This window comes from Pseudophryne corroboree, chromosome 3 (genome assembly GCF_028390025.1).
Source record: "Pseudophryne corroboree isolate aPseCor3 chromosome 3, aPseCor3.hap2, whole genome shotgun sequence".
NCBI lineage: Eukaryota > Metazoa > Chordata > Amphibia > Anura > Myobatrachidae > Pseudophryne > Pseudophryne corroboree.
In genome coordinates, this window is record NC_086446.1 from 332876946 (window position 1) to 332890420 (window position 13475).

At 45.8% G+C, this 13475-nt stretch overlaps 1 protein-coding gene across 2 annotated transcripts in view; it reads right to left on the reverse strand.

Moving 5' to 3' along the window:
• Positions 1-13475, reverse strand: part of LOC135055460 (ubiquinol-cytochrome-c reductase complex assembly factor 1) — a 406324-nt gene that overhangs the window by 208301 nt on the left and 184548 nt on the right. For both annotated transcript variants that reach the window (XM_063959573.1, XM_063959572.1), the window contains exon 5: positions 9617-9689. In XM_063959573.1, coding sequence (XP_063815643.1) covers positions 9617-9689 — 73 coding nt within the window. The remainder of the gene's footprint in view (positions 1-9616; positions 9690-13475) is intronic.

Consider the following 13475-nt stretch of genomic DNA (forward strand, 5'->3'; position numbering starts at 1 on the left):
AGACGGGTCCAAAGGAGCCAGTGCACTTAAAAATGTCTTCACTGGGTGTGCTGGCTCCTCCCCTCTATGCCTCCTACTACAGCTCAGTTTAGAAAAAAGTGCCCACAGGAGAGAGTGCACACTCTGCAAGCTCCAGAGTGTTTCTTCAATTTCTTTTAAAGTTTTACTTATTTCGGTATGCTGTTTGGGCAACAGCATACCTGCACCATGGGAGTTGGGGGGAAGGCGCGCTCACCGGCCTCTTGAGGTGCAGAGTCGCTTTCCTGAGGGGCTGTTTGTTCAGCGGGGCATGGTGCCTTGGCTGTCGCAGACGCAGCATGCTGCACACCCCTAACGCTGCCTGAAGGTGATCATCGGTGGCGAGTACCAACCGGAGGCCCCACTAGGGGGGTCCTCCGGTTTACTGTGCGGCTCAAAGCGCAGGTGTGGTGACCAGGTCCCTCCTGGGGGGGGACCCGCTATAGCCTCTGCGTGAGACTGGCTACTTTAGGGTAAACCAAGCATTTATGTTAGATTTTACAACTTGGGAGACATGGCCAGTATAAATATACAGAGGTAGCTCCGGCGCCATGGTGGGGGGCGGAGCTACACAAGAGCGGGCTCAGCTGCATTTTGGCGCCTTCCTCTGCATAGCAGCAGCAGCAGCCTCCACAGCTCCACCAAACAGTTCCTGGATCGCTGGTACCGGGTACAGAGAGGGAGAGCCGCTATATTATTGCACAATAACAATCCCTCTGACGGATTTTATCAAATTACAGTCTTACTTTGTTTACATAAAAACGCTGACAGCCTCACTGGGGCTGTGCAGCGCTGGGTGTGTTAGGGTCCTCTTCTCTGTGTCTCCTCTCTTGAAATGTATCAATATCAGGCTGTGTTGTATGTGTATTGTACCTGTTTTTTCTGATTCACCATGGTAAAACAGAAGTCATGCAGTGTATGTAATGCTAGATTCTCTCCTAGTTCATCTGACTCCATATAATGTGAGCAGTGTAGTCAGCCATCTCTGAATGCTGATAACAATGTGGGGGAGAGTCCAGAGCCCTCCTGGTTAGGGGCTATCAAAACTATGAGGTCTGATATGTCATCTCAGCTCACTGCAAATGCCAATGAGACTCAAGAACTGCAACAAGCAGTGACAAGTCTCACTGCTAACCATCCCCACGTCTACTAAGGGGGCACATAAACGTGGTCTACCTGCACTACTCTCAGATACTGATGATGATATACAGGATGATGGGGCTGATGTGGACCCCATAAGTGGGGATCCCACCCCCACCCAGGATATTGAGCCCCTCATATTGGCTATTAGTGATGTGTTAAAGCTCCCCCTGGAGGATGCTACTACTCAGCAGTCATTTTTCCTCCCACAAGATAAAACTGCAGTCACATTTCCTGATTCCAAGGTATTAGATTATTTATTTAAAATGGCCTGGAAGAATCTAGATAAAAAGTTTCAGGTGTCCAAACGGTTTTTACATACATTCCCCTTTGCCCCTGATGGCAGAAAATTCTGGGAAGAATCTCCTGCAGTAGACGTCTCAGTCTCTCGCCTTTCTAAAAAGGTGGTACTCCTTGCTCAAGGGTCCTTTACAGTAAAGGACCTGGCAGATAGGAAAATTGGGACCACTCTAAAATCTATTTACATTGCTGCAGGCGTTGCTCAAAGGCCGGTCATTGCAGGTTGCTGGATGACACATGTAATTCATTCATGGGCTAATCAAATTAAGGAAGGTCTCACGGGTGATTTGACCTTAGTTCATACTGTAACTCTCCTGACTCACATTCAGGACACGGCAAGAGCCCTCTGTGACTCCCTTAAAGAGATTGGCAATATTAATTCTAGGACCACGGCTATGGCTGTGTCTGCGCTCAGAGCCATATGGTTACGTCAGTGGATTGCTGATGCTGACTCCAAACGTAATGTGGAATCTCTTTCCTTCACAGGTGAATAGCTCTTTGGAGGTGAATTGGACGCATGGATTTCCAAAGCTACTGCTGGAAAATCCACGTTTCTCCCTTCAGGGGCTCCACCTGCTAGACATACCTATCCGAGACCGTCTACTCAGTCCTTTCGGTGCTTCAGATTTCGATCTAGGGCCAGAGGGGCCTCCAACGCAGCTAGAGGCTCCAGAGGAAAACCTACGAAACCAACCATTGCTGGATCTCATGACCAGAACACAAGTTCTGCTCCCGCAAAGACTTCAGCATGACGGTGCCCACCCACCCCGAGGAGATCTCGTGGTGGGAACTCGGTTACGTCACTTCAGCCACATCTGGGATGATTCCTGCCAAGATGCTTGGATAAGGGACCTTATCTCTCAGGGATACAAGCTGGAGTTCGACGGTACTCCTCCCCAACGGTTTTCCAAATCAGGCTTACCAGCTTTGGAAAGTGTGCGTGATACGCTACTACTGGCCATACACAAGTTGGTCCAGTCCCAGGTCATTGTTCCAGTACCCCTACTACAACAAGAACAGGGTTACTACTCGAGTCTGTTTGTTGTACCAAAACCAGACGGGTCTGTGAGACCCATTCTGAATCTGAAGTCCTTGAATCCTTACCTGAAGGTTTTCAAATTCAAGATGGAATCTTTGAGAGCGGTGATCGCAGGCCTGGAACAACAGGAATTCCTAGTGTCCCTGGATATCAAGGACTCTTACCTATATATCCCAATTTGGCCTTCTCATCAGGCCTATCTGAGGTTTGCCCTACTGAACGATCACTACCAGTTTCAGACGTTACCCTTCGGCCTGTCTACAGCTCCGAGGGTGTTCACGAAGGTGATGGCAGAAATGATGATTCAGCGCAGGGTCCAGGGTGTCAATGTAATTACATACCTGGACGATCTCCAGATAAAAGCAAGTTCCAGGTAGCTTCTATTGCTCCATATAGATCGCACTATCCAACTGCTATCACACCACGGGTGGATCCTCAATCTTCAGAAGTCCCACCTGGAACCGTCTCAGAGACTCCTGTTTCTGGTAATGCTACTGGATACTGTAGCACAGAGAGTGTTCCTCCCAGTGGAAAAAGTGAGAACACTCCAGGAAATGGTTCGCATGGTACTCAGACCTCCTCGAGTGTCCATTTATCTTTGCATAGAATTATTGGGAAAGATGGTGATCTCCTACGAGGCGATACAGTATGGAAGGTTCCATGCCAGACCCTTCCAATTGGACATCATGAACAAGTGGTCCGGTTCCCATCTTCAGATGCACCGGATGATTCAGCTGTCACCCCATGCCAGGATTTCACTCCTGTGGTGGCTACTGTCTTCCAACCTCCTGGAAGGCCGAAGCTTCGGGATTCAAGATTAGATCCTACTCACGACGGATGCGAGTCTAAGAGGTTGAGGAGCTGTCACCCAAGGGGCGCAGTTCCAGGGCAGGTGGTCTGCCCAAGAGGCCCTACTTCCAATCATCATTGTGGAACTTCGGGCTATCCACAATGCTCTGCTTCAGCATCTCATCTACTATGGGATCGGGCAATCCAGGTGAAGTCGGACAAAGCCACGGCGGTGGCGTACATCAATCGACAAGGAGGTACAAAAAGCAGGGCCTGCATGCAAGAAGTGTCCTCTGGGCAGGAAGAAATGCAAGAGCGTTGTACGCAATCTTCATTCCGGGAGTGGACAACTGGAAGGTGGTCTTCCTGAGTAGTCATGACCTCCATCCGGGGGAGTGGGGTCTACACTCTCAGGTGTTCCAACTGATCATCGACAGGTGGGGTTGCCCACAGATTGACTTGATGGCCTCTCGTCTCAACAAGAAGCTTCGCTGCTATTGCTCACGAACCAGGGACCCTCAGGCGAGAGCAGTGGATGCGCTGACTTCGCCTTGGCCTTACCAGCTAGTCTTCCCGTTTCCTCAGATTCCTCTGATCCCAAGGGTGCTCAAGCGGATCAGACATCAAAGAGTAGAAGCAATCTTGAATGCCCCGTATTGGCCCCGAAGAGTATGGTACACGGCTCTCCTGGACTTGTCCGTAGAGGACTCTTGGCCTCTACCACTAAGAAGGGATCTTCTTCAACAAGGACCATTCGTCTACCTGGACTTACGGTGGCATATTTGACGGCATGGAATTTGAGCAGAACATCCTAGCTCACAAGGGCTTTCCAAAAAGGTCTTTGCCACTATGGTGCAAGCCAGAAAACCTGTGATGTCAAAACACTATCATATCTGGCGGAGATATGTCTCGTGGTGCGAGGAATGCAAATATCCCTCTGCAGATTTCCACTTGGGAAGGTTCCTCTGTTTTCTGCAGGCTGGAGTGGATAAAGGCTTGCATCTGGGATCCATTAAGGTCCAGATTTCAGCTCTTTCCATCTTCTTTCAGAAGAAGTTGTCTCTCTTGCCTGAAGTTCAGACCTTCTTGCAAGGGGTGCTTCACATACAACCTCCTTTCGTGCTGCCTACGGCACCTTGGGATCTGAATGTAGTGTTACCATGCTTTCTACAATCCTCCTGGTTTGAACCTCTGACGACGGTAGAAGATAAGCACCTCACGGTGATGTTATTGGCCCTGGCTTCTGCTAGGCGTGTCTCAAAATTGGTGGTCTTGTCGTGCAAAAGTCCGTACTTGGTCTTTTGCGAGAACAGAGCGGAGCTCAGGACTAGACAGCAGTTCCTGCCGAAGGTGGTCTCCACGTTTCACTTGAATCAATCTATTGTGATTCCATCCGGTTCTGACACTTCTGCTTTTCCCGAGGCATTGGATGCAGTGCGAACCTTGAAAAGCTATGTCAAGAGGACGGCTCGGATCAGAAAGACGGATTCCTTGTTTGTGCTGTATGATGCGCGGAAAAAGGGTTGTCCTGCTTCAAAGCAGTCCATTGCTAGTTGGAATAGGCTTACTATCCAACAAGACTATGCATCAGCAGCCTTACTGGTTCCACAGTCTCTGAAGGCCCACTCTACTAGATCGGTGGGTTCTTCCTGGGCAGCTGTCAGTGGAGTCTCGGCCCTGCAACTATGCCGAGCTGCTACCTGGTCGGGAACGAACACCTTTGTGAAGTTCTGAAAGTTTGATACCCTGGCCAAAGAAGAAACTCAGTTTGGGCAGGCAGGGCTGCAGTTGTCTCCGCACGTTCCCGCCCATTCTGGAAGCTTTGGGACATCCCCATCGTACTAATTCTGTCCCTAATATCCCTTATGGATGCTAGAGAAAATAGGAATTTAATTACCTACCGGTAAATCCTTTTCTTGTAGTCCATAAGGGATATTGGGTGCCCGCCTCTGTGCGGTGACTTTCTGCAGGTTCTCTGTTACGTGTTCCTGTTCAGCTGTTGCTGTTAATGTTGTCAGACTTTGCTGGTTAAGTTATGTATTGGTGTGCTGGTTTTCAAATCTCACACCTGTTGTTGTTATGTTCCTTCTCTCAAGTATGTCATTCTCCTTCGGGCACTGTTTTACCTATAACTGAGCTGTAGGTGGAGGCATAAAGGGGAGGAGCCAGCACACCCAGTGGAAGAAATTGAAAGTGCACTGGCTCTTTTGGACCCGTCTATACCCCATCGTACTAATTCTGTCCCCAATATCCCTTATGGACTACGAGAAAAGGATTTACCGGTAGGTAATTAAAATTCACATATATATATATATATATATATATATATATATATATATATATATATATATATATATATTTGTTTGTTTAAAGCATTTTTGATACTGGATATAGTTGTTTTTACTAAACATATTGTTGTATAATTTGTTTTATAATTTATAGATGGGAATCTGAACTAAGAGAACTCTTTCTTATTATATAATGTGGAGCAGATGTCCGTGAGTTAATTAATGATGGCTTTAAGATCAGGAAGCTCCGGCCATATAAACCACTCATCGCGTCTGACAGGCCAGCCTCCTGATGAAGTAATACACGAAACACATTGGGGCGTGGCCTGGCAGACGCATCATCTCCATCCAGCTCTGCATCCAGACCAATCCCCGGCACGGTGTCCCGACGGGTCATGGCTTCAGCTGGCGGCGCGGTGTGAGGTCCCGGGCGGTGGACGGCAGTTTGCAGTACTAGCCTTTGTAGTCTTTTTACACCATGCGGTAACCAGCCCACAGTGTGGGTTTTTATGGTACGAGTCTTATTCACATTCTTCATTTGTGTGTGAGATGCATGTCTTTTAAGAAATAAAAACAGTCTGCACTATGAGCGCATTCTCCTCTCATCCTTGTATTTAGTAAATAAATATATATATATATATATATATATATATATATATATATATATATATAGAGAGAGAGAGAGAGATTTCCTTAATACGTTGAACTCCATCGGTCCACTACCTGATGATTGCATTCTGGTGACTCTAGACGTCACCAGTTTGTACACCAACATTAATCACGTTGAGGGCATAGAGGCCACGAGAGATGCTGTTGTCTCCAGTCCACAGTATGAGGGTCCACCGTGTGAATTTTTAATTTTGTTGTTGGATTTAATTTTACATAAGAATTATTTTTGGTTTGAAAACTCATTTTACTTGCAGTTACAAGGGACAGCGATGGGGTCCAATGTGGCCCCATCGTATGCCAATTTATTTATGTTTCAGTACGAGAAAACCCATATTATGGCAGATCCATCATTTTTATCATTCATTAAATTTTACGTTCGTTTTATTGATGACCTTTTCATGCTGTGGACTGGAGGTGAATTGAAGCTTCTTGAGTTTGTAAATAAATTGAATCTTTTACCAGGGTCTATCAGGTTCATGTGTGCCTATGACTTGACCAGTATTAATTTTTTGGATGTCACTGTTAAGTTACAAAATGGGGCATTTTGTACGGAGATTTTTTCAAAACCGACCGACAAGAATACTTTAATGTTGGCATCAAGTTTCCTCCCACAACCTTTGAAAAGAGGTCTGCCGTTCTCACAGCTAGTACGAGTAGTCAGAATAACTTCTGATAGTAGAGTATTACCGAAGGCACTGATGGAGATGGGCAGGAAGTTTATAGAGAGGGGATATGACCCGAAAGAAGTACAGGAATCTATTTCCAGATGTTTAAAACTTGACCGTAAACAGCTAATGGAGCCGCTCTGATGAACTTGGACGAATGATCTTTTCCAGCACCTACTCTGTGTCTTCAAATGTCACGAGACAAGTGATCTTGAAGTATTGGCACATTTTACAGTCCGACCCGATTATGGGGAAACATTGTGAAAACCTGCCCCTATTTTGCTATAAACGGAGCTCTAATCTGAAAGATCAGATAACTTATTCTGACATTGTTACTTTAGCCCAAGAAAGAAAAGTGTGGTTACAACTTAAACAAGGAGCTTTCAAATGTGGGTCGTGTGTCAATTGCAAACATATGCGCACAGGGAGCAGCTTTTTTCATCCTACTGCCAATGGCAAAACATATTATCTACGTCATCGTATGACATGTGAAACACGATATGTCACTTACGTGATTTTTTGTCCACGCAACAAATTATATGTGGGCAAAACGATGAGAATGCTGAAAGAACGTATTGCCTTACATCGTTCGTCCATCAAAAAAGCATCAATTAAAATGGATGGCTCTACACCACCGGTCGCTAAACATTTTGTGTCATGTGGTCACAACATTAAAGATCTACAGTTCATGCCCAATAATCATGTGCCACCACTCAAACTTGGCGGAAATAGACATGAGTTGTTATTACAACAGGAATGTCGGTGGATTCGTCGGCTGGGAACACTGACTCCAGCGGGACTTAATGAAGAATTCTCCTTTACCCCTTTTTTGTAAAGAATCCTAAAATGTTCCTTTTTTCATTTTTCATTTTTTTCCTTTATTTATATATATTTTTGGTCTGGATTGGGTACACGTGGGCCTGGACCTCTGGGTTGCGTCTGGTTCCATCACCTGATGGGGTACTATTAATTGTTACATTTCTTTTGTTTATGAACATTTGTTGTTATATATGTTTTGATAGATGTCCCATTCGGTGACTTGATAGCAACTGGGGTCATCAGCATGGATATATATTTGGCCCTGATATGGGCACAGTTAAGGGTGAATATAGTACTACACAGATGGCCTCATTTAGATGCAGTAGTCACTGATTGGGATATTGTATTAGCTTTATGTTTATTTATTTATTTTTTGGTGTTATTAGATTTAGATTTATTATGCCTGCGCGCCTTGGTTCCCTCCGGCCACTGTGTGATGGGCTTACATGTCTCGGGCTGACCGTGACAGCTAGCCTATCTTGGATGGGCCTCGCCTCCTGTGCATCATGTGACGCGCTGGGGGGACGGCATCATCCATGGGAGGGCCTGGTGGGTCTAGACTCTCCAGGGGGAGTGGCGGTGTGACGCTGCCCGGCACCTGGTGTGCTGGGAGGTGCAAGCACGCCAGTCCTTCTGACGTCACGATCGGAGCGCGGCGCATGGCGGCGCGTCCGAGTGACGTCAGTCTGCTCTCCACGTGTGGCCGGCGGTGACAGCTGGCAAAGCAGGTAATTGTGCACTGGGTTTAAATAGGCTGCGAGTGCAATGCAGCGGTTGGGCACTTGGCACTTTATTCTGTTGCACTGCAGGACGAGCAGTGCTTTAGCAAATATGCTGAGCTTATTAATCCCCTGATGAAGGCATACGAAACGGCTGTTGGGATGTTGAGTATACTATTGCACATGACACTTTGCTGCTGAATTACTTGTGCTGCATGTTTGCATTTGATTTTTTGCACTTTACAAAAATACAGAAAGATTTACTCATGATTGAATAGTGTGCTGGTCTATCCTGAACTTGGTTCATGTGGGATTCTCTAGTTTAAGTACAGTATTGTATTATTTATCTGACCTGACACCTAGACATTGACCTGGAAGTGTGCTGCGGCTCTTTTCGTGGAAATTATGTGTATATATATATATATATATATATATATATATATATATATATACACATACATACATACATACATACATATATATATATATATATATATATATATATACACACACACACACACACACACACACACACACACACACACGGATGTATGTACCCACCCCGAAAAGCCTGTGTATGCCCTAGCACTGCAGATGGGGCAGATGTAAAATGTGCAGAGATTTATATTTGAGAGGGTAAAAAGTAAAGCTTGTATTTGAACCCCAGGATACAAAGTTACTTGCTCTTTTTGCTTTCCTCCTAACTCAGAATCAGCCAGATTACATACTTTTAAATATGAACTGTCAAATTTTACCATTATAAACATTTCTTAATTAGAATCAAGTACATCCCTCACCACGCTTTTATGCACTACTACTTGTATTCAAAGTGTGCGAGCATGAGCCTAAACATTTACCTGACCTTTTACATTTTCCACATATAGATGCAGATATTAGTCTCTATAGTGAGTATCAATATTACCAAAGAAGCAAAGGGAATTTCTCCATTAATTGTATTGTTCAAAGTAACCGTGTGGTCACGTATGACCCAGATGAACGTAGTACTAGAAAGCATCTGCATCTTAAGGGTGTCACAAACTACAAATAAGCAGTAACCTGCAGACATGTGCTTTTAATGGTCTAACACACTGCAGTGTTCCAATTGATCAGCATTACCTAAAAATTCTGAATTTAAAAAGTGCACATGAAAAAAACAAAATACATACTTACTTTCAAAAAATTCATCATAATCTATCCGTTCCACACAGCATGTATACATGCGCAAGGCAGCTATTTTAATTTTCTGTTATAAGAAGAAAAAAAAAGAACAGAACACAAAACTTATTCACATAATCTATGACACACATGAATTTGGAAACGGTCATTAGTTATGTTAAGAAACAAAAAAAGGAAAATCACCACCATTTCAACATAAAATGCATTATTAGGTGCTAGTGAAACTCCCTGTACAGGTTTTATTTTGAAAAGCGATTCACATTCAGCTGGTAATGAATTACTGTCAGACAGCACATGTACTGGCTGCAAGGATATTGCAATATCTATATAGATTCTCAATCCTTAACCCCTGATGACTGCATTTTATAATAACTGGCACATTTATGTAAATTATTTATTTATTTATTAATGCCACATATGTTTTTGTTGTGGAAAGAGCTTTCTATTAATCATTCGATCATTTATATATATATTTTTTTTATTTTTTTAAGAGAACCAGTCTATTTTGGGATATTTAGGGGGGTATCCAATTAGCCGCGGTAATTTACCATGGCTAATTAATTTCCAGGGGGCTATCCATTGCGGCGCGCCTTCACCAGATGCCTCAGGCACTCAAAAATAGGGTTTTTATACCTACCGGTAAACACTTTTCTCTTAGTCCGTAGAGGATGCTGGGGTCACATTCAGAACCATGGGGTATAGGCGGGATCCGCAGGAGACATGGGCACTTTAAGACTTTCAAAGGGTGTGAACTGGCTCCTCCCTCTATGCCCCTCCTCCAGACTCCAGTTATAAGAACTGTGCCCAGGGAGACGGACATTTCGAGGAAAGGATTTATTGTTAAACCATGGTGAGCATCCTACCAGCTCACACCTCAAGCATGCCGCAGAACGTGGCATTCAACAGAATACAAGCCAACGGCATGAACGATTGCAGCAACATGCTGACAAGAACCGTAACACAACATGTCTGTAACCACAAGTAATAACTGCAGATACAGTACGCACTGGGACGGGCGCCCAGCATCCTCTACAGACTAAGAGAAAAGGATTTACCGGTAGGTATTAAAATCCTACTTTCTCACACGTCCTAGAGGATGCTGGGGTCAAATTCAGAACCATGGGGTTATACCAAAGCTCTAGAATGGGCGGGAGAGTGCGAATGACTCTGCAGTACCGAATTACCAAACCTGAGGTCATCATCGGCCAAGGTATCAAACTTGTAAAACTTAGCCAAAGTGTTCGAACCCGACCAACTAGCTGCTCGGCAATGTTGTAACGCAGAGACCCCCCCCGGGCAGCCGCCCAGGACGAGCCCACCTTTCTAGTAGAATGGGCCTTCACCGATTTAGGTAACGGCAATCCAGCCGTGGAATGAGCCTGCTGAACCGTATTACAGATCCAGCGTGCAATGGTCTGCTTGGAAGCAGGACATCTAATCTTGATGGGAGAATACAGGACAAACAGAACCTCTGTTTTCCTAATCTGAGTCGTTCTGGCGACAGAAATTTTCAAAGCTCTGACCACATCCAGAAATTTCGATTCAAATAAGGCATCAGTAGCCACTGGCACCACAATACGTAGGTTCATGTGGAAAAATTAAACCACTTTCGGCAGAAATCGCTAACGAGTTCTCAACTCTGCTCTAACTTCATGGAAGAACAAATAAGGCTCTTGTGAGACAAGACCGCTAACTCAGACACCCGCCTCACGGATGCCAAGGCCAACCGGATGACCACTTTCCAAACGAGGAATTTTTATTTCCACCTTTCGTAAATGTTCAAACCAATATGATTGAAGGAACTGCCACACCACATTAAGATCCCATGGTGCCACTGGGGGCACAAATGGAGGTTGGATGTGCAACACCCCCTTCACGAAAGTCTGAACTTCTGGAAGGGAGGCCAATTGTTTTTGAAAGAAAACCGATAAGGCTGAAACTGCACCTTAATTGAGCCCAATTTTTGGCCCGCATCCACACCTGTCCAAAGAAAATGGAGAAAACGTCCTAGCTGAAATTCTTCCGTAGGAGCCTTCTTGGATTCACACCAAGAAACATATTTTCTCCAAATATGGTGGTAATGTTTAGATGTTACTCCTTTTCTGGCCGGAAGAAGTGTGGGGATGACTGCACTGGGAATACCCTTTCGGGCTAGGATCTGGCGTTCAACCGCCATGCCGTCAAACGTAGTCGCGGTAAGTCTTGATACACGCTCAGCCCCTGCTGTAACAGGTCCTCGCGTAGAGGATGAGGCCAGTGATCTCCTATGAGTAATTCCTGAAGATCTGGATACCAAGCCCTCCTTGGCCAGTCTGGGACAATGAGGATCGCTTGAACCTCTGTTCTTCTTATGATCTTTAGAACCTTTGGTAAGAGAGGGAGTGGAGGGAATACATACACCGACTGATACACCCATGGTGTCACCAGTGCATCCACTGCTATTGCTTGAGTGTCCCACGACCAGGAACTACATCTCTGAAGCTTCTTGTTGAGACGAGATGTCATCATGTCTATTTGAGGAAATCCCCAATGACTTGTCACTTCTGTGAAGACCTCTTGATTGAGGCCCCACTCTCCTGGATGGAGATCGTGTCTGCTGAAGAAGTCTGCTTCCCAGTTGTCCACACCTGGAATGAAGATCGCTGACAGAGCGCTTGTATGCTTTTCCGCCCATCGGAGAACCTTTGTGGCTTCTGCCATTGCCGCTCTGCTTTTTGTGCCGCCCTGGCGGTTTATGTACGCTACTGCTGTTACATTGTCCGACTGGATCAGTAAGGCCAGATTGCGGAGATGTTCCGCTTGTAGAATGCCGTTGTAAATGGCCCTTAACTCCAGAACGTTTATGTGGAGACAAGTTTCCTAGCTTGACCATCTTCCTTGGAAGTTTTCCCCCTGTGTGACTGCTCCCCAGCCTCGGAAACTTGCATCCGTGTTAGTAGGATCCAGTCCTGGATCCCGAAATTTCGCCCTTCTAGGAGGTGAGAGCTGTGCAGCCACCATATGAGTGAGATTCTGGTCTTAGAAGAGAGTAATCCCCCCCCCGTTTTTGCACCCCGATACATGTCAGTAGTGAAGGGAGGACCAGCGTTTTACTTGCGAAAAATGGCGCTGAGTAGTGTACTGGCTTAGTGAGGAAGAAGCCCCGCCCCCGTAATGGCGCTTAATTATTCTGGCGGGGGTAGGACAGTGCCCGTGCACTAATCTCCCCTTTTTTCCTAAAAGAGAATTTTATGCTGCCCAGGGCGCCCCCCCGCGCCCTGCACACTGTATTGCTGTGTGTGTGTGGGAGCATGGAGCCCAGCATCCGTTCGCTGTGCGGTACCTCATAAATGCCGTCACTGAAGTCTTCTTTCCTTCAGCTACTCACCTGTCTTCTGACTTCTGGCTCTGTAAGGGGGGTGACGGCCGGCTGTGGGAGCGAGCATCTGGGCGTACCCAGCGATCAAACCCTCAGGAGCTAATGGTGTCCTGTAGCCAGAAGCAGAGCCATTAAACTCACTAGAAGTTGGTCATACTTCTCTCCCCTAAGTCCCACGAAGAAGGGAGACTGTTGCCAGCAGTCTCCCTGAAAATAAAAAACCTAACACTCTGTAGAGCTCCCCTGCAGTGCATCCAGTCTGCCTGGGCACAATTCTAAAACTGGAGTAGGGAGGAGGGGCATAGAGGGAGGAGCCAGTTCACACCCTTTGAAAGTCCCGTCTATACCCCATGGTTCTGAATGTGACCCCAGCATCCTCTAGGACGTATGAGAAACATAATCCTCGATAAGTGCCCCCTAGACCCTCGATAAGTGCTGTGGAAAAACATAGGTCCACGACCTTTCGCGGGACCTATGTATATTTACGCAAAAAAA